Source organism: Engraulis encrasicolus, chromosome 15 (assembly GCF_034702125.1).
Source record: "Engraulis encrasicolus isolate BLACKSEA-1 chromosome 15, IST_EnEncr_1.0, whole genome shotgun sequence".
Lineage (NCBI taxonomy): Eukaryota > Metazoa > Chordata > Actinopteri > Clupeiformes > Engraulidae > Engraulis > Engraulis encrasicolus.
The window spans coordinates 7,137,097-7,161,806 of record NC_085871.1 but is presented as its reverse complement, the minus strand read 5'-3'; the positions used below and the strand labels follow the sequence as shown (position 1 = coordinate 7,161,806).

Below are 24,710 nucleotides of genomic sequence, written 5' to 3'. Positions count from 1 at the left end.
GCAGAGGACCAATCCATTGAGCCTGAATGCCCAGTGTTAAGCCGTTTTCTCAACTGTCCATTTTTAATGCCGAGTGCATTTTGAAGAGAGAAAACAAATAAACATTAAAGCTCCAAGTGGTATTGGTGGGGCCTTGCACCTACAGTGCAGGGCCGTGGCATGTTGCCCCGCCTTACTACTCCAATCAACGAAAACAAAAAGGATTATTTTGCATAGAAAGAGAATGAATAAACAAACACCAGGACAAAAGACATAAACTACAAGGACTCGATGGCTGGTTCTAGGTCAGTTTTTATTCAGTATTTTATATTTTCTCCAAATAGTACAATCACACTTCAACGCAACAGGTTTTCCCATACATTACATTATTGTGCCATCTCAATGCCTTCATAACGAACGGCTTTTGCTTTTCAGTCAGTCACCATTATCGAGTAAAATTCTTCATCACTAGTTCTAACTCCTACACACTAAGTCCAACAATGGCCCCCTTCCAAAAAGGTCCTCTCTCTCTCTCGGTGTGAAGGTGACCTTAGTCTTGGTGTGGTGACACCGCTGCCACATTAACACAGTGCTGACTGGACATCGCGCCCAATCTCCTGCACCACAGGGGTGGTGGGGAGCAGAGGGGAATGACAATGCCCATAATGTGCTACATTTAAAAAAAAAAAAGAGTGCCGGACAGACAGGCTGCGGTCTGCATCGCTCTCCCCTCTCCGCCACGGCACAAAAGACTGTCGTGTCGAGCCACCTGCTGCATGGTGCAGACTGCATTACTACAAGTGACTGAGATGCCAAGCGGTGTGTACATGCAGCTCAGATAAGATGTTTGGATTCGGCTTGTGTGTGTGTGTGTGTGCACAATGAAGCCTGATGACAGAATATCCACGACTTAGGCAGCACCTCGCACTTGAGTGTATGTGTGTGTGTGATTGAGTGTGTGTGTGTGTGTGTGGATGTGTGTGAGTGTGTGAGTGTGTGTGTGTGTGTGTGTGTGTGTGGATGTGTGTGAGTGTGTGTGTGTGTGCTGCAAAAGAGATTTAGTGGCAGCTAGGATAAACAATTTTGAGCGAGTGTGTCTGAAAATTGAGAGGGAATTTCTGCTGGCTGCCAAGCGAAGCAGCTGTCAGATGGCTGCCTAGCGTGTCGTTGTGATCAGCCTCGTTCGCCGCAGTGGCCACATGGCATCGCCAAAAAAAAAACCCTCCAACAAATAAGCAGGCTTGCTGACAGCTGATCACACCATGCCAATGTTATCATACATTTTGCACTCACGCTGACGAGAGCCTGTGTCTGCGCTAATGGCTGAGCCGGGGATGGCTGATGGGTGATTTACATGTGTTCGCCAAACGCCAGAGCATCTACCTGTCAGAGCTGCCGTGATTTACGGGATGAAGTCCACATTATCTCCGCGGAGCATGCGATCATATGAGCCATGGAGCGGTGCTTAGGGTGCATAGATATTTCACACAAAAAAACAGGAGTCACCCCACAGAGAGCCATAAAAAACGCCTGATATCACACAAGCCATATTCAATGGAATGTTCTGTTCTTCGACAAAAAAAATGCAAGAAATATATCAAACATGGTTATTACAGCACAGGAGAAGAGGCAATTTGACTTCACATAAATCACAGATTACTTTTTAAGTCTCCTGAGAGTCTAAACAAACAATAAAAGACTTATAACGCAAACAGTGACTAGTGAAAAGGGAATGAAAAGAGAGAAAAAAAAATTGGCTCCTACAGCGACACCTCTGCGTCGGCCCTGGAGAATAACCCCCTCAGGATATTTTGCGGCTCTTCAATAATTACAGGAATTAGACAACGCGAGATGGAAGTGAGGCGGTGAGGAGAAGGACCCGGAGTGGCTGTTTGAAGCTGGAGGCAGCTCGTCAGCTGGCGCGCCTGGAGCTCTGCCACACAGCATCATTAAGCCACAGACACAGCGGCAGCACCGCTTTCATCTCCCCTTCCATCAGGAGGCACACAGGCCACCACCAGAGCCAAGCCGACAGGTCCAGCATCAGCATTCAAACGCTCACAGCACTCCGGAACTCTGGAGAGTTCCGGAACTTTACAACACTAAATGAGGGATGGAACGAAGGGACTGATAGTTTCTTAGCATATTATTTGGCGTGGAATGATTACGTTTTTTTATTGTCTTCAACACCCAACCTGGAATGCAGATGGTCGATGAGATGAAAAATATTTCTAACAAATATAAAACGTCTATAATTATTTTACGCTTTGATTTGCACAGAAATCATGCCATTTTTAAAATCATTTCAAAACAAGTCTAAAAGGTGACCCGTGGGTCTATTGTGTGGAACTCCACTGTAAGTGTATGATACTACAGCATAAACACTGAAAAGCTAAAAAAAACATTACACAAATCATTTCAAGTCATTCACTAGGAGCTACATAACCCAGGCAAGCATAATAAAATGGGAATAGTGTTTGGCATAACAGAAGCAGTAACTTTCATCTTAGGGTAACCTTGTATCCTTCATGTCAAGCAGACAAAACACTCAGGGACAAAAAAACAAAATAAAAATCACACAAAACAAACCTTGAAGTTGTGTCGTGTTCCTTACTTTTCTCTTTTCTCATGACTTGTATTTTTTTTTTTTTACTTTTCTAAGCGATAGGAGGGAAAAAGAAAGGAAGAAAGAAAAAAACGGGAAAAGTGACAATGCTGCACATCAAGACCAGCTTGACGGGACAAAGGAAGACAAACTCCGCAGGGAGCAGGTGTCTCGTGTCTAATAATAACTTCTCGACGAAGAAGTGCATTTCACACTACAGGTGAAACACAAGAGATGGGGGGAGGACCACTGAGCGAAAAAAGAAAAGCAACCTTTGTTCTAAGTGTAGAATCTTCAATGTTGCTTGCTAATACTGAATCTCAAGCTTGATTCCTTGGTGGATGCCTACAGTGCACTCTTTGTCTGACAGCCCATAACACCACCAGCCATGCCACAATGGCGCCTTTATGAACAGAAATGATGTTCCGAATGGACTACTAGCTGCTAGATTTCCCCTCAAGAACAACATGCCCTAGGAGTGAGGACTCAGAGGCATTTGGAGTGATGCTACATGACCCTAAGTATCCGTGAGGGCTGACGAGGGATGGATGGATGAATGGATGGATGAATGGATAGATGAATGGATAGATGAATGGAGGGATGTATGTTTTCCTGTAGGTCAGGTTCCTGTGTATCAGTGTGCCTTCATCAAAACGCCTCTCTTGTCTTGTCCAGCATGTCTTTTGAGTGCACGTGATGAGCAAGTCTTATGCGGAGCACACGGCAGAGGAGTCTTCGAAGACGGGCTGCTCCTCGATCCCCCTGGCAAACAGCTTGATCAGCTGACAGTGCACCCTGCGGAAGACAAGACAGAGAGTCATGTAATGTAGAAGTCAATTTACACCACTAACTAAAACTGTGGTAATAATAAAAATAGAAAATGGGGGAGTTTTTAAAACTCATTCTCTCAGGAACATTTCAACTGTACAAGCGACAGTAATGGTACCGAATAATAACCATTTGATGTGATTTGACAAAGGACAGATATTGAATACCAGAATCATTATCCTTATAAGAGAGGGAATTCTTTCTTTAAGGTGGAAACAAGAGTCGATTACAGCATTACAGTTCTTGGTATCAATGACTGTAGTCGATCTGAAACAAATTTTGTCATCATCACCATTTAATCTACTTCTTAACAAACCTTTCAGTAAGCACCACTCTTGTGACCCTGTGCTTCATTCACAATTCAGCATATCTCAGGAAGGGTCCGAGACTCATTAGACAAGTTAGTTGTGTGAAGATATTAACATTTATACTCAGGTGGTTTATTTTCCAGTAATTCCATCAAAAACGTAATGTGTTTAATATTGAAAAAGCCGGGGCATTCATTCATTATTTTCCCTCCTTTTTTTGGCAATGGGGTGTTGTCATCAATTATCTCAACAGTTCATTTGCTGACTCAGACTCACTCGAAGAACAATTACCGCCGAAGAAAATGCAATAAATGGATGGAGTTCTATTTTAATTAAAAGGGAGTCGAGCTTTTTAACAGGGAGTGGGGGGGAAAGGCTATTAAATTAGGGGGACATTACGCAGCCATGCATCATTGACAAAGTACAATGAAGCATAAAATAAATGACGCATTCAGGAGAACTGTCATGCTACATAAAGATTTTTCACTGATATCTGTAGCTGACTGACTTCACACCCGCTCGCGTACCCCATCAGATATCATACAGAATACACTGAATGAATTACTCTTTTGTAGCACTTTGGCTGAGGTCCACACAGCTCATTGGACATGATCCCCGACGTTTCAGAGCAACTGTGGGGTGTGAGGCTACTCAAAACAATGTGATCGTTGCCAACATGACAATACCGCGTTTCAAGTCATTAGACTAGAGCAGTGGCAGTCAAGAGGCTGGTTGCCAAAAAAGCCAGACAAGATCCGAGGTGAGGGTCCTGGCTGGAGAAAGCACATAGTCCTGCTACATATTTGATCCAAACGTTTTCTAACCCGCCTGGTTCTAATGAGAGCACAAATCATCAGACGGATAGATACGCTAATTAGTGAAATTATGCGTGTTAAGTATGCAGGCGGAAGGACGTGGCAGGGTTCATATGCCCTCAAGCCAACATTATATAAGAGGGAATACTACATTAAATATTTCTGCTAATCAAAGCCTCTATTCTTTTACTTAATGTGAGGACCTAGCCGTAGCAGGAGTATGGTTTTACTTTATTGGTTTCAGATTACAGGGTACAGAGCTTTTCTCTGCATGTGCCGGAAGACCAGGAATAGCTCTGTAGCACAATATTATATACATAATACTACACTAGTTAATATTTTATAACTGATTAATTATACTTACATTATTGTCAATATTTGCATGAATGAATATTACATTGTAAACTACAACTAATAATTATAATATATTAAGTAATAATTAGTTAACAGTTTATAAGTCACTTGTTATGCTTAAGTTACTGTTGATATGTTAATTAATTAATCATAAAAGTATTTTTAATAATATATTAAGTAACTTATTATTATGTTCTATTAAGTATTACGGAAGGACTAATAAATATATTTTAAAACTTTGTAAGTGTTTAGTATACACCTATAAATGTATAGTAAACCTTTAGTTAACTAATAGTTAACTGTTTGCTAACTGTTTGCTAACTGTTTGCTAACTGTTTATTAACTGTTTATAGCGGAAGGTTATTGTAAAGTGCTACCTACACTACCAATAGGACCATGAGAGATAATCTGATTTTAATCACCTTGGATATACCAAGAACATGCGTATGTCACCTTACTAGTTTGACTAGTCAAACTACACTCAACAAAGGTGAACAAGTCAACAAAGGTGTTTCCTGAGGAATTTGTGAAACAGCGTCCAGGAGGCACACAGTACACAACAACAGTGTTGCATTGTGATTTAATGTCGTTTCCCTTCCCTTCCCTCCCCAACAAGCTTACAGGTGAGCGAGTTCAAGTTCATGGACCCGTAAGCAGCAGCAACTCCCCCTTCAGAATCAGAGGCTTTTCTGAAGGTGCTAATCCAGAGATGAAGAATAGGGGGAGGCCCTGGGCTCTGGGTTTGGCTGGCGGGTGTGCCACAGTGTGCGGTGAGTCATGGCCTATCTAGCCACTAGGCCCGGCTGGCTGACTGACTGGCTGGCTGGCTGAGCTGGCTTACCCGACTTGAATGGCAGTGTGAGGCAGCGTCTCCCCGTCACAGCTCCATGTGCTGTGGGTCGGGGCGCAGGTGCTGCAGGCTGGATGGTCTCGGCAGATCTGGCCAAAGAGCCTTCTCCCTCTTCCTCCTCCTCCTCCTCCCTCTCCTTCTCCTCCCCTCTCGCACAGGTCCAGCTCCTCCGGATCCGCCTCCTGGTGCTTCGGCATGAAGCGGAACCGGCGCACGCGGTGCACCTCAACAAAAGAGTGATCAAACTGCGGAGAGGATAGAAGGAGAGAAAGAAAGAAAGAAAGAAAGAAAGAGAGAAAGAGAGAGAGAGAGAGAGAGAGAGAGAGAGAGAGAGAGAAAACGAAAGAAAAAGATACAGAGGAAGAAATGAGAAGAATCTCGGGGGCGGCTGCAAAGGAGAGGAGTCTGGGTCGCGGAGGCAGAAAAGCCTCTATATTACCCTCCGCTGCTCTCCGTTCTACGCCACGGCACTCATCTCTTTCAAGAGGCGGTGGCAATTTATTCCCAATCACGCTCACTTCATGTCTCTGCCTTTTGGTATTCAGCCGAGATTGTTTACTCATGAAGACCTTGGACAAACAATGAATATGCTTAATGCCCACACCTAGCTTGTTTGTGTTAAATTATGCATATACGTACAGTGCTGCATGAAAGTATGTGAACCTTCCAGACATGGTCAGTGTTTTGTGAGAAAAATAAATACATTAAAGGGACACTGTGCAGGAAATGGTCAAAAAAGGTACTGCAACTATGCTGCTTATTGAAATTGGGCTGCCTATTGCCAAATTTGATCTTTACATTAAAGTTTACTAAGTATTAAACAAATATTTTCTAGTATGGTCCAAGTACAGTCATTTTTGCAGCTAAAATTGGCTATTTTTGGAAATTCAAAATGGCGGACCATGGAGAAGATCCCCCTTTTCATGTATGAAAAGTGCCATTTTTCCAGTCATAATGAATACTTAGAATTTGATGCTGGTGGTAAGTATTCATGAAAAAGGTAACATTAGTGAATGGGCAGCATGAATTCTGGAAATAAACAACTAAAAATCTCACACAGTGTCCCTTTAAAAGAAGTAAAAAAAAAAAAGAAATTAAAAGAACCATTTTTAACAGACATCCAAATCCTATGGCTCTGACTTCTCTTACCCAGGTTGTGCAAGAAGGAGAGAGCAAAAATGCCAATAAGCAGATCATGGATACAAGACACTGCTTATAGAAGACATTTGGAGAAAGTAATGGGTGCAAAAGGAGGAGCCACAGCCTGCTAATAGAGGTTCACATACTTTTGCACATTTTTAGTTTTGTGAAATAAACCACATTTGTTGAACAAAATAATGGCAACGTCTTTTTGTGTCTATATGCAGCATTTGTAAAGTGTGTTTTACAAACTAGGATTTAGATGTCTGTTAGATAAGGTCCTTGAATGTCTAGAAGGTTCACATACTTTCAGGCAACACAGTATAGGGTAGCGAAAAGAGCTGCAAAGCTTTTATTTGAAGGATTCTGGCGTCTCCTGCCACTTCTTCCCCTTAAAGCTGTGAACCTTTCCTTTCGTGGCACGCTGATGCCACAGACCTTTGAGGCTATTATTTTATTTACGATAAGTGACTCGGCAATATGCCTGAACTAAGGTGAACCCTAATTAGAAAAGGGAGAGAAGGGGAAAAAAACAGTCAGCCATAGCTTTTGCAAGCACAGCAGGGAGGCACAAGTTTTGCTTTGATCCTCGAGATAGTCTAGAGTCATCTCTGGCACATGGACCCCAGGAGAAATGTCTCCCTTGTCCTGATCTCTCGAAAGTGTCAGGAAACATTTCCCTGATCTAAACATATCACTTTCTTTTTCCTTTAGACCTCAAAGAGACACCCAACATATCTTAAGACTTGTTAATGACTTAGTAACCTACCTTCAGTCCCAAATCACACAACCCATTCCACAGTGATCACTTATGCTCTCTCAAATAATTCTACCCAAAGCTTTTTCATGTTATGACCCTCCTTTAATTGCCACAGATGTATCAACACATGTACTGGTACAGGTTAAGCGTCTCTCAAACAAAATTCCTAGGAAAGAATATCTTTGTAGTCATCCTCGTTGAAAGTGCAATGGTGACTCAAGTGCAAGTAATCATAATAAGGTCTTGATACATCACAGACTAACTCTGTTAACTCTTAGATTTAGTGTGAGCTTGTGTGGTTTGCACTTATTGCCTCAAGAGGGTTGCCTGGTTAACAACAGACTAGCTCAGAGAGCTATCTCAGTTAGAGAGTCTCGAGGCTAGGAAAGATGTGGTTTACCATTGCCCATGACCCTTTACTGGGCATCACGAATGTATAATTTGGCATATACGTGGCCCATAGCCAATCGTCTCAGTTGTATCTATTCAAACAAACTGCAAGCTTCTGTTTGTCAGGTCTTTCCACTCCTGCTCACTCTCTGATTGGCTCTCTCGCTTAGGGCTGCTGCCATACTGTCATTGAGATTGGAACGATTGTGCAAACAAAAGCATGGGAGTTGATTTACGTAATATTGGTGACACGTCCATGACTATATCATGACACTGTTTTAACACCGTTACGACACCACCATGTCATGCGCATGACATCGGTGGTGTCAAGTTAAGTGTTACTGGGAGCATACACCAGCCACGACATGAGCGAGGTGAGCGACGGAAGTAATTGACTTCGTATCGATTCTGGAGACAAGAGGCATTTCGCGCGACAAGAGCGACAGCCAATGGGAATGTTGGAATGCTTGCGTTCCGCTTTCAACGGACACACTCTAGACACTCTGTCGCTTCAATCACGTCAAGGCTGGTCTATTCGCCCAGTTAGCGTTCGTTTTTACCTGGTCATTTTTGTTGGTGTGGCGAAGCAAGTGTCGTAGGAAGTCGAGGCGGGAGCATTTGTGGACGAGGATGAGGTCGGTGGTGCCGTCCGACAGGTGTGCGGCTGGTGACAGGCCTTTGGGGCTCCTGGGACAAGCACAGCTCATGCTTACAGCGTTGATGGCCACGAATTTACCTCGGATGACTCGCCACACGTCCTTGTGTCCTGCACATAGCACAAAGCAACAGAATTATTATTATCGTTTTATCTCAAGTCTTTTTCTCTAGGGATGCACAAAACTATGTAATGATACTCAATCCACCCATCCCCCATCTCACCACCAACACAATAGCAAGAGAATACATACAGTCAAACAAATACAGTCGCAACACAGAATTTTTTAACAAATAGTCTTCAACGGCTATCCACTAGCCAACTTTGCACATCTTAATGACTGCTCTAAGAACAGGTACTGCTCTCATGTCAAGACAAAGTTAGAAAGAGACCCCCCTGCTTTTAAAGAGGCTTTCATGAGCAGCGTTAAATGAAAGTTATAAAAACGGATAATTATCACTAGGCTTCATGCCCTTCCAGAATCATAAAACCAACTCATGAGAGAGAAACTCATCAATTTTAGATAGCCTCCGGGAAAGAGGAAAAAGGCAAACAGAGTTTAATTGGAATGCACTGATCAAACACTTAACCGTACCAAAAATGGAGGGGGGCTCATGATGGCTTCTTGCGTTACCAATGACACATTTACATGCGGGAGACTCATTTGCAGAGTGACAAAGCTCTGCTCCATTGCCTTAACAGTTGTTGGATCTTTTTTTATAACGCACTTCAACTACTCAGACTGACAGAGTTGGAGATGAAGCCAAGTGCTGCAGAGTCACAGTCCATCTGATTAAGAGGGCTGTTGCTTTTGCCTATTGCTTGGCCGTCTCGTCTCTCCCCTTTTCTCCCAAGAGGACCAGCGTCCCCAGGCTGCCAACAGACTCTGCTCTCAGAGGAAAATCACATATGTGGATGCCAATTAGGGACAGCATGGACTCTGTTTACTTCCAATGCCATGGATAAGTGGTGTTTACATGGGTAGAGAAAAAAAAATTGCAAATAGTGTGGCTCATGCGACCATTCAAGCATTTTTTCTTCTTCTTCGCGACCAGTCAAGCTTTCTTTTTTTCTCTCTTTTTCTCCTTTCCAGTGGAGGGCTGTGGTGTTATGCAGAGGATGCTGGGAGTGGAAGATAATATAGAGTGTTTGGGGAAATGGAGTGTGTGCAGTGCCATGGGCCGGGGGTGGGGGGGCTTGCTGTAGTGTGCTGTGCGAATCACTGGCTGCTGGGCTCCTGCTCTCGCTGCTTGGCCTCGTGTTCATGCGTGGTGGGGCACAGTGCTCCCACAGATGGCGACATCACACTCACAAGTGGAAAATGGGCCTTATCTGCCGACAAGGGTGTGAGGGAATACCCCGCGGCACTGTGGATGGCTGGCTGAAGGGGGGGGTGTGATGTTGGGTGGGGGGGTCTATGGAAAGTCTCCATAGCGACTTTCCATAGACACCACTGAGGCGGGGGAGGGGCGATGCTACGCCTTTTTTAGGCAACACTTGTCAAACTGTCCCTGTTACAGTGTTTGACAACATGTAGAACAGGGATGATTATGGACATTATGCTGTTAACGTGCCAATAATTCTTAATGCTGAGCTAGCATAACATTTAAGAAATTTAACTTTGGCACAATGAACAGTAGCTAGCGTGCAACTTATATAGGCGCTTCAATTTATTGTTCACTCAAAATAATTTGAAGTAAAGCCATTAATGTCTCGAAATGTCCCTCACAAAAGTAGGTACAGCTATCTCAGAGAGAATCATGATCTGTTTCAGTAGTCAAAGTACATGTTGACATGCATGTTTGTTTTGGTAAAATTCCGCTTTGCATTGTTGCTTCAGCTTTGCAGCCCCAAACCATGTCAGTCCCACTACCATGCTTCATTTTACAGAAGGGACACTTATCTTTGTACAAATCACTTTTTACCACCACACAAGCACACATGCTTGACACCATCTAAAGCTATGCATGGTGATAAAAAGTGATTCGTACAAAGAAAAGTATCCAGTCTGTAAAATCAAGCATGGTAGTGGGACTGACATTGTTTGGGGCTGCTTGATTGCCCCTTGGAAATTGGAATTTCACCAAAAGAAACATGCATGTTAACATGTACAGTGACTACTGAGGCAGATCATGATTCCCTCTATGGGATGTTAACGTAGGGTGTACTCACTTTTTGGAGGGATATTTCGAGGGATTAATGGCTGTATTTCAGATTATTTTGAGTGAACAATAAGAAGCAGCTATTCAAGTTGTACCCTGGCTACTGTTCATTTTGTCAAAGTAAAATATCTTTAATGTTTTCCCGAGAAAAGACATACTTACAAATCTGCAGAAATGTGAGGGGTGTACTCACTTCTGTGACATACTGTATAAACACACTGTAACACATTTCCCCTCATTTTCCATGTTCAGTGTGTGTGGAGCATCACGTTCCAAAGATGACGTCAATGCATAGTGCTGAACTAACTTGGTGAATGGTAAGTGTGTGCTGTTTGTTAAATGTTGCTATACAACTCGCCTCCAAAAGAGTTGTCGCCTACCCATCTGTTTGGAATAACAGCTCATAACCTGACTTTCAATTAATCACTTGGCTTCAGAAGTCACTCATATGAAAGCTACAACCCTCCCGAATGAAAATGTATGTACAAAAATACATTTCATGCACCAAAGAAAGATTGACCCTTTATTGAACACAGACAGGGCAGATTTTGACAAGACAAAAGTTTTGTCGCCTATCGAACATAATGTGAAAATGAGCAGATAAGTCACTTCAAAACACTTCAAATACACAGATTGGGTGTCATACTTAATCACTGAATCACTCTCACCTCTCCAGAAAATCGACTTTGGCCTTAGGTGTATGTTTAGGGTCATTGTAATCATGGAAAGCAACACAATGAAAATCAATGGAGTTCAATGAGAGATGGTGACATATTCGCTATTCGTAGAGAAATACATGTTTAACTTCATGATTTAATCAATGATAAAAGCCCTCAAACACCTGCAGCATGCATGCAGCTCCTCACAAGAGCTGTATCTGTACCATGTTTCACTTTAGGCACCATTTCTCTTTTTCCATATTCTTCATCTCCAACACCATATAGTTTTGATGCTGTCAGTTCTAAAATGGTTGATCTTGGGATCTTGACTTCAGAGTATGAGTCCCATTAGCCTTCATTTTTGTCAGAATTAGGCCCGACATACTCTTGGCTGGCTTTTTTGAGACAGGACAGTGGGAGAGACTTCTTTGGTGTTAAAGGTGAAGAATTTGGAAAAAATACATGGTGCCTAAAGTCAAACATGGGAGGGATACAGCTCTTATGTGGAGCTGCATGCATGCTGCCGGTGTGTGAGGGCTTTTATCACTGATTACATCATGAAGTTAAAAATGTATTGCTCTACGAATAGCAGATATGTCACCATCTCTCATTGAACTCCATTGATTTTTATTGTGTTGCTTTCCATGATTACAATGACCCTAAACATACACCTAAGGCCAAAGTAGATTTTCTGGAGAGGTGTGAGTGAATCAGTGATTAAGTATGACACCCGATCTGCGTATTTGAAGTGTCTTGAAGTGACTTATGGGTCATTCCATGTCAATTCACACGCCTTCCCCACATGACCCTCTCCGATTTACCCGATATCTCACATGCAGGTACCTTTTGATGTCAATTGAAAGAATACCAAGTATTAGCACCCTACGTCCAAAGGTTGCAGAGATGAAGCCCTCCAAAGTTGGGGTGCCATGCCCACTTTTCAAGCCTGTGAATTGCATACAAAATTTACAAGCAGATTTTGACACCTCTGGTTTTAGTTTGAAGGAAGATACAGGCCTACAAATCACCATGGCCCCTCAATATGCTCCTGTCTACCAGATGATGTGCTTACAAATGGCATGCCTTGATTATTTTTGGCTTTAAGCCTTAAAAACTGAATTTGTGAAACGTGTGTTGAAGAGTCTTGCCATTTTGGGGTTCCAGATCTTGGAAACTATGTATGCTTTGGGAGTTATAATTGATATAGTGCGCTCAGACTTTGAAAGATAAAGTAGAAGGGACTCAAAAACGGCTTTGGGACAAAATTACCTTACGGTACCCTCTACTTCAGGCCTCAAATTAACCATGTGGGCACTTGATGACTGGAACGCCCTTTTAACCCCATGTACAGTAGCACTGTATCAAACATTCAAGCTTGGAAAAACTTTGTTTTTCAAAGTTCTTCATATTAATCTTGGCCTTCAAAGTATATGTTTTTGTCTATGTCTTATCACAGTGTCTGTTTTGTCTGCTGCCATCTGCTGGTCAAAAAATGCAACAACGGTGTAATGTAAGAAAACGAAATGGGCTGGAAAATCTTGCCCATCATTTACCAATAAAGTAGCCTAGAAATCTTGACGCCCCTTGGGGTTAAGCTCGCTAGGCTACCAATAAAGCACTTTAATTCTACAGTTTATTGCTATATATTAATTATGATTTTAACGAGCATTATGCAGAATGCTCAATCATGATTACATTTCGACCAGGACACCCCCACCCCCATGTCTGGTAGAAATGTAGTGCAGGGTGAGGTCACCTTGGGACTGGCATCATGATTGAGCATTAAGCAGTCACACTTAAGAAATTATTTAAACTACACATATTCATCATGCTTGTTAAAATCATAATTAGTATATAGCGACATACTGTATAATAATTACAGTGCTTTATTGGTAAATTATGGGCAAGATTTACCATCCCCTTTTGTTTTCTTACATTACGCTGTTGTTACTTTTTTTGACCAGCAGATGGCAGCAGACAAAAGACACTGTGATAAGATATAGAGAAAAACATATACTTTGAAGGCCAAGATTAATATGAAGGACTTTGAAAAACAAAGTTTTTCCAAGCTTGAATGTTTGATACAGTGCTACTGTACATGGGGTAAAAAGGGCGTTCCAGTCATCAAGTGCCCACATGGTTAATTTGAGGCCTGAAGTAGAGGGTACCGTAAGGTAATTTTGTTCCAAAGCCGTTTTTGAGTCCCTCCTATTTTATCTTTTAAAGTCTGAGCGCCCTACATTTTTTGGAATACATTGTACAGTTCCCAAATATTATGGAAAATCAATTATAACTCCCAAAACATACATAGTTTCCAAGATCTGGAACCCCAAAATGGCAAGACTCTTCAACACGCTTTTCACAAATTCAGTTTTTAAGGCTTAATATAGCCAAAAATAATAAAGGCGTGCCATTTGTAAGTACATCATCTGGTAGACGGGGTCATATTGAGGGGCCATGGTGATTTTTAGGCCTGGACCGTTGGACGTAGGGTGCTAATACTTGATATTCTTTCAATTGACATCAAAAGGTACCTGTATGTGAGATATTGGGTAAATCGGAGAGGGTCACGTGGGGAGATTCTAGGGAATCATGTGAATTGACATGGAATGACCCACATCTGCTCATTTTCACATTATGTTCGATAGGCGATAAAACTTTTGTCTTGTCAAAATCTGCCCTGTCTTCGTTCATTAAAGGGTCAATCTTTCTTTGGTGCATGAAATTTATTTTTGTACATACATTTTCATTCGAGAGGGTTGTAGCTTTCATATGAGTGACTTCTGAAGCCAAGTGATTAATTGAAAGTCAGGTTATTAGCTGTTATTCCAAACAGATGGGTAGGCGACAACTCATTTGGAGGCGAGTGTATGTGTTGTTACACAATGTTTCCGGATATAGATGCACCATAGCAGGATTTACGGACAACATTTACTGCCTTTTCCACATTCAATGTGTCTGTTGAGGGAATGACTGCAGTGCGGAGGTGTGTGTGTGATGTGAGCAGAGTACACAATTGATTAGACACTGATTGACAAATGCCAGATAAGCTGCGAGATCTCTCTGTTAATCTAAGACTAGCGCACATACGCTGCTCTTCAAATAAAGGTGGACAGGAAGGATAATGCCTGGATTCTCTCTTCCACAACCTCTTCCAGTTTTATGTGTCACTCATAAACCGTTGTATCAAGCCTACATAGTATGCTGTACATCCCAACACCCAATATACCTAAGATTTGTATAGCATGCAGTGCCGCTGACAGCTTTTGCTGGGCCCAGGACAAAATCATCTGAAAGGGCCCACTATCCAAGACATACAATGTAATGGAGACCCAATTCTGGACCCCCTATATCCCTGGGCCCGGGACAACATACCCCTTTGTCCCCCCTTGACGGCGGGCCTGATAGCATGTATTCAACATGATCTCCAAAAATTCCGTGATCCTGGACACGGATGTTAAGGACACGAAATCCGTGTCCAGGAGCAAGGAATTTTTGGAGATCAGGCTGATGTATTACAAGTATATTTGCTGTCTTCTGTACCTACCCTGTATGTTGCTATGCATGTCTCCTTTTAAAAAGTAGCTTTGCAATAAAAGTGTCTGCTACAGCAATGTGATGTAATGCAATGCAATGAGTGTATGGACAAAGCACGGCTATGATTGTGTGCTACAGTGTGAAACGAGAAATGGCAGTCTGTAGATTCTCACCACTCTCCACCACGCCATCTTGCTCCTCTTCCTCCTCCTCCTCCTCATTACACATGGGCTTGTCCTCTAGGGGAAGGTGATCGCTGTGCTGGCATACATGACACCTGTGGGTGTGATATGCACCAGCAGCGGGCCTGATGTTAGCAACTTCAACTCAACAAGAATTCGCATTGGCAAAGTATGTACAGTAATAGCCACCAGCTGTCAAGAGAGGCTGGATGTACGGTACAAAAATGAATACCGCCTCCCCGATGCAAAGCGAAGCATGAGTCACTGTGCAGATGTGGCTGTTGAATAATATATTTACCCCGATCGGCATTTAAACTTGTCTCTTGGCGAGCTTGCATTGTCGATGGCGGGTAGGAAAGACACGGTTCCCTCATAGTAGTGATGTGACAGAAACGTCTTAACACCTACAAGAAGAGATACAAAAAATTTAAATGTTGCCGCATGACGATAGCCAAGGAAGACTGGAAGATTTTCTTGTTCTCCCTTATGCCTTGCAGCGATAACCCAACCCTCGCCAGATGAGTGTAGTTCCGCCCTGCTTCACACATGCTGGTGGACAAAAAGGCCGATGGGAGGCGCTTCAAGACAGGTAGCGAAAAAATAAACAGGCTAACCAGGATCGCCACATATACATTACCATTGATGAGATGCAGCCGACAAGTCACCATATCTTATAGACAACAATGGCAGCTGGCATCGATTATAACTCTGCTTTTGAATCTAATACAGTCATTGTGTAAACTGTGAAAAATTAACAATTTCAAGGACATTTTGAAGATATTTACAGGTACCAATAAGGCTTTCGTTCTTGTACCAACCGGCAAAGGCCAAACAGGAAAGAAATAAGGACATACATCTCCCAATACAGCTTTCCCATTATGTATGCGTGTGCAGCAAAGTGGAACCAGATTCATGGGGCGAGAGTCGGGTAATTGCAACAATGCTTTACCTGAGAAGTCATATCTTGTAGGCCCCATCCAGCGCTTCTTCTCGCTGTCCGTCAACAAGTCTCCGTAGAAACCGTATCCAAGCAGCGAGATGGAGTATCTGAGGAATGTGTTGTGGTGGTGAACGGAGCAGACGTCTATTGGCTGCGAGTCTCCTAGGGAAACACAACCAGGACAGCATTACTAGTCAATCCAACCATCAATCAATGTATTGATTCAAGTCCATTCTCAACAGATCCATGCATGTAGTCACAACACTATTATTCTCGAGGTAATTTTTCCTCAGAAAATAACAGCAATTCAAAAGAGCAATTCCAAAAAGTAATCATACAAAATGTATTAATATCGACAAGAGGAAAGAGAAGTAAAAACAGCAACATCAAATTGAAATACCATTGCAAGCTTTGCAATGAACAAAAGAGGAAATATTTGACAGAGAAATCATGCAACGAGCTGGAAGAAATGGCTCGTCTTTTAGATCATTGACCTGTCTGGCACGGGCCGCCTCATCAATCATTAAACCCCATACAATTTGCGACAGCGACATGACGGTCATAACATTATATGGTGCAGTGACTTCCAACATGGATTCAGAAGCTGCCACCCAGTAACACACATTCCAAATAACCTGGCCATCCATGTACACTGAAAACAAGCGACTAATGTGGTCATTATCTATTCTATGGCTAACAAGTTGTGCTAATTAACGTCAGCTGATTTAGTGAATGGGGAGAAGTGAAGTGGTGGTTGATTTGAAGGCAGTTTGGCTATGACTGGATATAAACAGGAATAGATAGCAGAAATAGATATAATAATGATATTCCATTCAAGTCTCATTATAATATGATATCAAAATAATGACCAACAGCCTCAAAGACATTCTTTTTAAATCAACAAACCTAAGTATCTCAGGTCAAAAAAAGCAAATGTTACTTAATTCAGGGGTTAATTGGTCTGTTATGTACTCAGTGTAATATTTAGTGTTGGGTTTAAGTGTGCATGCATTCATGCGTGTGCGTGCGTGACTGTGCCTGTGCCTAAGTTATTGGAGGGGTTGGCTCATTGAGCCGTCTCTCCAACCCCTTAACAATGCTTCTGTCCAGTGCTATTTTAACCAAGGCCAATGTGGAGCAGGTCATCCAGAGTGGAACGCTGTGCTGTGCAGTCCCCTCACCTCTTACAGCGAACGGGGTTATGGCTCAGGTGCACTGAGGTCTACTCACCCACGATGATGTGCAAGGCAGAAGTCACTGGATCATTAGCGCCCACCGTTGCATAGCAGATACAGTCGGTTGAACCTGGTTTGAAACACATTTCACAGGTCAGCGCTCCAGCGGCACATTGGATTTCTCACACTGAAGGTCAAAAGCTGCAGGTTCTTATAAGGGGGACACGGTTTAGTTATAATGGCCGCTTTAAAAAAATCTGGACACCCTTCTGACTTTATTAAAAGACCCAAGCAGACAGACTCACAGACGGCATGATTAGAAACACCAAAATTACTTTTAAAATTCCCATATGGACTGACGCTCAGTTAAACTGAAAATTACACCTGGAGATATTGTAAAGAATCCAAATGTGCTCGCAAAAAATGCAATACGTGCTCCACTGTGCATTTTCAAATCAAGAAAACCGATTTCCGCTGTTCAATTGAAAGCTGACTCACAGCCCCATGACCACGCACAGTCTTAGAGTTCAGCACTGACTCTTACAGTCGTGGGCAGAGATGAGGTTGAGATGAGTTCTTTTCCCTTGAGCTCTGAATGGTAATGTAATGCCTTTCACTGAAAATAGCTCATCTTCAACAGCACATCAGAACACGTATAGCAACTGGACACAGCTACACATACTTGCACACACAAGGAATTCCTATGGAAAGGATAACTACAAAAATAACCTGTTTTTGTAATGAGATTAAATGCGTACCAACACTGTGCCATCTACATGTAGTACAGCACCCTCAGGGTCTGGTGTGGTTTGACCATGTGACCTACTTGTATCAAATCCAGGGGTGCATTTAGAAAGCAAAGTTTTAAGCCAGTTAGCAACTTGGGTAGTTGCCAATGGGAAATTGCATTGAAAACAACAAAATAGTTCATGAAGTTAGCAACTATGGTTTCGAGAAATACACCCCAGAGCAGTTTGATATTGGTTCACCTGGACTCGAGCACATTAGGTGAGATGGCACATGTGTCATGAGTCATAAGTGCAATTTAATCAAACAGATCATAAAAACGCTGTTGTCATGGTAAGATTTCTTGTGTATGGCAGTTAAACAATGAAACTGTGTCAAAGTACAGCTTGACACTACTGTATAAAAAAATCCAGCAGAGACTGGAGCCCAAAAACATCTAAGTTATACTCTGCAGGTGAAACATATCCAATGGTGTAAAATGTACCCTTTTACAGAAGAAAACAAAATGCACAATTTTGTTATTCAGTTTCCCCTGTCCAAGTGTCAAGCAAATGGTATTCCCTAGCTGTTATTGCGAGCTGACTGAAGACGATAAACATGCAGCAGACCAGTCACAAGATTGCTCCCCGAGTAAAGAAAAACAACCACCAAAAAAAAGGAAGTGTCTGCAGGTTACTATAGGTCAAACCGTAGGATACTCTGCTGCCTTGCAATATGAAGGCATACAGGCAGCATTTTAACCTGTTTCTACATTCCAAACGCATAGCTCCTATCTAGGAAACATCTTTTTGAAAAGAGTTTGCGCATATAAATTATAAGAAAACATACCCTCAAAAGAAACCTCTCAGGCAATGTCTGAGTACCTCATATCTGACAGCACAGATAAGAGCTTGTGAATGACCAGAATTAGCCGCACTAAGATAAGACCTTCAACAGCATGTGCCTTTTTTAGTTGACAAATGCTAGTGCCCAGCATGTCACCTTCATTGGTATACTCTAATATCTCACAACGGCATGTGGCGATAACCGGCGGGTACAATCTCTTAGGTGCAGTATGTGAACCTTTTTTCTGTGCCGTCTCTGAATGGGTTTTTAGCATTCAGCGCAAGTGTGCAACACCTCTTAGACTTTGTCATTTCAACGACTTCCATCAAACACCACATTAATATACAAACCATGTCAAAATTATTTACACAGACCCCAAGAATCAGACAGTCAACAGTTTCTTGACAGTCTTGACACACATGACACAAACTCTTGTTTTGAGTACGCAACAGCAGGCGGAATATCCTCAAACTGTTCCCCATTTTGCTCGCTGATGTCTGGTGGGAACACCACACCATGGAAGCTCTCCAACAGCTCTACTGAGGAGCAGCCATTGTCGTCCCGTTTAATTCCACATATAACTCCCCCCATCAGGCCTGACAAGAGAGTGATGTATTGCTATTTTCTTTTCTTTTTTCTTCCAAACCCTGTGAAGAGAGATAATTTGGCTGTTGACAGGGTGCTTTTTCCTCCCACTGCAAACACAACAGAGTAATCTCCTGTGATCATTTCTCCAGCATGCTACTTGTAGGGTCCAGTTGGGCAATTCATGTCAGAGCAGTTGGAATTTATGATGATTTAGAAAATGCCACGCAGCATGTGGCCTGTAATGGAATTTTGAGTGATGGATTCAGGAGGGTGCGTGTAGTGTGTGTGTGTGTGTGTGTGTGTGTGTGTGTGTGTGTGTGGTGGCTCTGTTGAGCTAAAGGATTCCTGCTGTCGCTAAGCCACTGGGAGGAGAAAAAAACATGATGTACGAGGGGGGTCAGAATTTCTTTCCAGCTAGGATTTGTCTGGGCTATGGGTGAGAAGTTTGGACCTAACTTGGCCTCAACATAACCTCGTACTAATTTCATTAAGAGGGATTGAAACCATCTAATTCAGCATCAACTACAGGTGGGAACTCTGTTCTATTGAAGTTTGAAATGTTCGGATCTGATTTTACCCAATTGCTAATGTTTGATCGTCACGTGTAATCTGCCATTGTGTAACGTCATGGGCCCAAACCCAGACGTAACGTGTTGGCAAATGAGAATCCGAAGTTTACGGATGACGAGGCCAGGCTAGGGAAGTTTGGACCCACCTGCAGGAATGATGCCGATGCGAATGTCACAGGGGACGAGTGTTTCCTCCGGACAGTTCTGATCCACACCCGAGTCCGACTGCGTCCTCCATACCAGGCCATGGACGATCTCACTGAACATGCCATCACCCCCGACACACACCACCCTGCAGGGAACACCAGATGACATTGACTGTAGGGCTGCACGATATCAGAAAAAAAAACGATACGCTGTAACAGCATGCAATACCTCGATAACAATATTTAAACGTTATTTAGAAATGTAGCCAAGTGTTTTTCTTGTCACTAATTTGTCGGTCTGTGTGGGGGAGGCGTGGCTTTGGTCATGGCGGGCTTCTTGAGCCTTTGTTGACATTCAGCTAGAGATTGGACTGCAAAGTAATGTTTTACTTGTTAGCGATAATTAAGTAATTTTACGCATATCGCCACTCTTACTATCGCGATTTCGATACATTTTTGATATATTGTGCAGCCCTAATTGACTGCCGATTGAATAGGACCTCCGACCCAAACAAACAGATGAGCAGTAAAAAAAAAACAGAGTCAAGACGTATGTTCTTGACCTCTAATTCGCTTTTAAGTTGCACCCCTGCGTTTTCTCATCAAAAGGCCACTTAGTATTTCGCTATCCAATCTTTGTGGGAATTAGCAATAATAGTGGAGGCTGTATCGATATGCAGTGAAATGGAAATGCTACTCTCGCTGCAAATTGAACATGAATGTAGTGGTTCTCACAAAGGGACCAGAAACATACCCGTCGTATTTCTTAAGATCGGCTTCGCTTTTCAAGTGGTCCCTCGCATGATTAGCTCGCTCCGTCACTATGGAGACAAATGAGAAGAGATGGGTTCAGTGTGCATGTACATCATGAGATCCAAATTAAAGCATGACCTTCTCTTGTCGACAGAATATGCCCCAAAGTGCATCAAGACCTACAAAATAAGAAATTATTAGAAACATAATGATACAAAATGACTTTGCTGTGGAGAGAAGTAATGATCCTTTCGCAAAGAGAAAAACTTCCATCACTGTTGAACCCAGTGACAGCACCATGAACCATGATAGATGGCCACAGTTTTAGTAATTGGAGATTCTTAATATCTTATTTCCTTTCCTCCCACAGATAACACACTACATTTTTCTATGCCCTTCTATTCAAGGCTCTGAACCCATTGGTTATTCAAAACTTCTTGTGTTAAAAACAAACATCTTTGGAAATGATACTTCTATGATTTCACCACAGTGATCCATCTTAAAGATTTAAAAGGTAACCACATCTCAGTAGGTGGTCATTACGAAAGACCACAAGAGCACCCCTTAGCACTGGATTAATCTGTTATTTTAATGGACAGCGGGAAGGGAGAGGCTATGAATGGTTTATACATGAAATAGCAATCCATCAATGGAAACATTTAAACTTCAGGGACTTAAATAAACACATAAAGCTCTCAATTAGTATATAATTTAAATGAATGTACTATTTATGTACTATTTAAAAAGGGACATGATGAATTGAGTGCTCCGTCTGGTCTGATTTGGATACGAACAACCCCTTTCATTGAATGTGCAAAAAATATGCAAATTCGCTCTCCCTCTCTCTCAGATGTTCTGACCTTCATAGTGGTAGCAGATAGTATCACAGTAGTCAGTCTGGCAGTGTCATCATTTCTTGTATTGCGTCATGTCATGCAACATTAATTTCCAATTCCATTCTTCGTACATCTTCAACCATGTCAGAGAGTAGACCATCAGACATGCTGAGGATGCCCTCCCAAGTCTGTGTAGTAGCCTCTACGAGATGTATGGTTTTTCCTATTAATTTTCTGCAAGTCATTCATTTGACTTCTCATTGAAGCATTGCGAAATACTGAATCAGTGGAAACGACAGTTACTCAAACGTACATAATGGAAACTCCTGTAACGTCTCATGTAATTGTGCAAAGTCATGATAATGTGAAGAAAAAAAACCTGCAGAGTATATACAAAGCGTTCTACTTTACCCAAAAAACCTTTACATTTTATAACAAACCCTTAATATTTATGAACCTTTCCTTTTGATTAGATCTGGGAATATAATATAGCCATTCTCTAGTTCATTTTATGTTTCTGCACAGAAATCATCTTTCTTCATCAGAGGATAGCCCAGCAGTTCCTCAATATCCACAGCCCCATCCATACCTTCCATCTCATTTCAAACGGTATATTGGGAGCACAGTGCTCCACTTTCCTCCTTCCATACAGTTCATTTGATGTGCAGCAAGAAAAAAAGAAACTCAGCAGGAGGAGAAATAATGGAAGTAAAAAAAATGTGAACATTTCAGTTTTTTTCACGACAGCATTATGCCACAGCCCTGGACCATCTCAGACTCCGCTGCCAGAAATCTTAATGTGCTGGAATTTTGATCCTCATCAGCCATCATGGTCTCCATTTCAGTAGCCGACTGACAGATAAACCTCTAAACACGTCCATATTTTCTCAGAGAGTGTTTGGGGAGACAGGGCCATTTGCCAAACGCAGATCTATCCGCCGGTGTGATAAAAGCTCATTTTTTATTTAAATGTTAATGCACGCATGGGGGGGGGGGGGGGGGGGGGGGGTGGGGGGATGACGGAAAACTCACCAATCACGTCGGTGGAAATTGAGGCACGGGAAAAGATTGGGGCGACTTTCTGCTCGTAAATCCGCTTTCCCTGTTGTTTCCCTCCAAAGGGATTGATGTACACCAGCAAGCGCTTCGGTCGGTAGGCTGCAGCGGGGGACAGAAACACAATCATTACAAGGCCAGACAATTGGTTTGACAGCAGCATTTTCTTGAAGCTGACAGCACACTTGCGACCCTTTCATTAACCAACAGAACTTTCAGCTCCCATTGAAAAACATGCCAAGCAGACTTTTTTTTACCAGACAGTTTCAGATTAAGGAGGTTAGCTCAAATACAAAAAATACATGTTGGGTCATCCTCTTCACCAGTTGTCATTTTTTTTTAAACCGGGAAACAATGAAAAGCAGTAGAATAGTGTGTGTTCACTCTCTTTGGAGAATTCAACACCATCAAATCCCAACACAACATTGTGCCAACACAACACCACATTCACTCATACATCAAAGGCTGTGAACAGAGCCTGGCCCGTCACATAGGGGAAACATTCACAAGGGTTTTAAATGACACTGTAATGTTATCCTGCTGCCTGGCTTCAGAAAATCAACAACAAATGGCAATGTGCCATAATCATACATTGCCACAGCTGAGAGCACAGGAATCTCTCTGCACTATTTCCATCCTATGATCTTTTCAATGGGATCAAAGGCAGTTCCTGGTAGATGTTTGTGCATTTCTAACACCCCGAGTTTACTGTGGGATGTAGCGGGCACAACCTGGTCCTTCTGAGGGGCTTTGGGATTTGGGCAGTTATCTTTAGAAACCTGACATTTAGGTCTCAACTCATCGGCTCCACCCTTGGCAAATGTTCTCCAATACTGGAAACAGTGGATATAATTGGACTGAAGAACGGGTTCACAGTACATGAACGACAGAAGGTCATTCTGGATGCTGGGTGAGTGTGTGAGTGAGTGAGTGAGTGTTGCTGTACTCAAATGTGTGATATATGTTTACTGGAATGAGCATTAATGTGTATTAGGTCTTGTGTATGTTTTTGTATTTGTGCATTTATGTAAACTGTCAGCCACCTTAATTTCCCTCTGGATTAATAAAAAATACTCTATTCTACTCTACGTCTTTTCGTTTGATGCTAGAAAATGCTCGCTGCTCCACTGACTGTACATTCAGAGAGGAAGACAGACAGACACAGACAGCTAGACAGATGGACAAACAGACAAATCGACAATCGAATCAATAATTGTGTTAAAGGTGCCATTTGAGACATTATTACAGTGTGTCTTCCTATGTTCACCTCATTCCCCTGAGGCTTACGTAATTCACACATACAACTGTGACAAAGATATAACAAAAACATAACTGTATCAGAGGGGGAAGATAAGACATTACATTTGCACAGGCCATGTCTATAGGCATGCCAATTATTGCACACTGTTCCATATAAATAAATACCCGCAGGCATGAACACAATAGACATACTTAATAAAGTGAGCTGCTCCTCGATGGTCTGTATCCACTGCTGACACAGGCCCCAGTCTGGACAGTGGAAAGTTACGCTTCTGCATCGCCAGCGATGCTGCCTCGTTCTTTCCACATAGAATACTACACACACATAGAAAACGAGCAAACGGGGGATGAAAGAATAGGTTAGAAAAAAAATGACAGAAGATGTCAAAATTCATTCATCATCATAATCCATCTACATCTCCATATTTTCACCATCAACTTGCCTTTTCTGTTTGTGCTCGATTTTTTTAATTTAGATTTTTTCTGTTATGTTTATCTTAAACCACTTTGTGATGCAGACAGCCGTGGCTTAATAGTTATGGCTAATAGTCTTTACATCAGGAGATTGTTGATTCGAATCCCCAACATTAC

General features: G+C 42.3%; 1 protein-coding gene across 1 annotated transcript in view; it reads right to left on the bottom strand.

The window, feature by feature from the left end:
• Nucleotides 1-274: 274 nt before the first annotated feature.
• Nucleotides 275-24,710, bottom strand: part of cerk (ceramide kinase) — a 36,760-nt gene continuing 12,324 nt past the window's right edge. The window contains exons 3-13 of the mRNA XM_063216918.1: nt 24,312-24,434; nt 22,836-22,961; nt 20,969-21,035; nt 20,215-20,360; nt 17,395-17,469; nt 16,174-16,326; nt 15,523-15,628; nt 15,216-15,319; nt 8,590-8,795; nt 5,731-5,984; nt 275-3,379 (exon numbers count right to left, since the gene is read on the bottom strand). Of these exons, the coding sequence (XP_063072988.1) occupies nt 3,292-3,379; nt 5,731-5,984; nt 8,590-8,795; nt 15,216-15,319; nt 15,523-15,628; nt 16,174-16,326; nt 17,395-17,469; nt 20,215-20,360; nt 20,969-21,035; nt 22,836-22,961; nt 24,312-24,434 (1,448 nt within the window). The 3' untranslated portion in view covers nt 275-3,291. The remainder of the gene's footprint in view (nt 3,380-5,730; nt 5,985-8,589; nt 8,796-15,215; nt 15,320-15,522; nt 15,629-16,173; nt 16,327-17,394; nt 17,470-20,214; nt 20,361-20,968; nt 21,036-22,835; nt 22,962-24,311; nt 24,435-24,710) is intronic.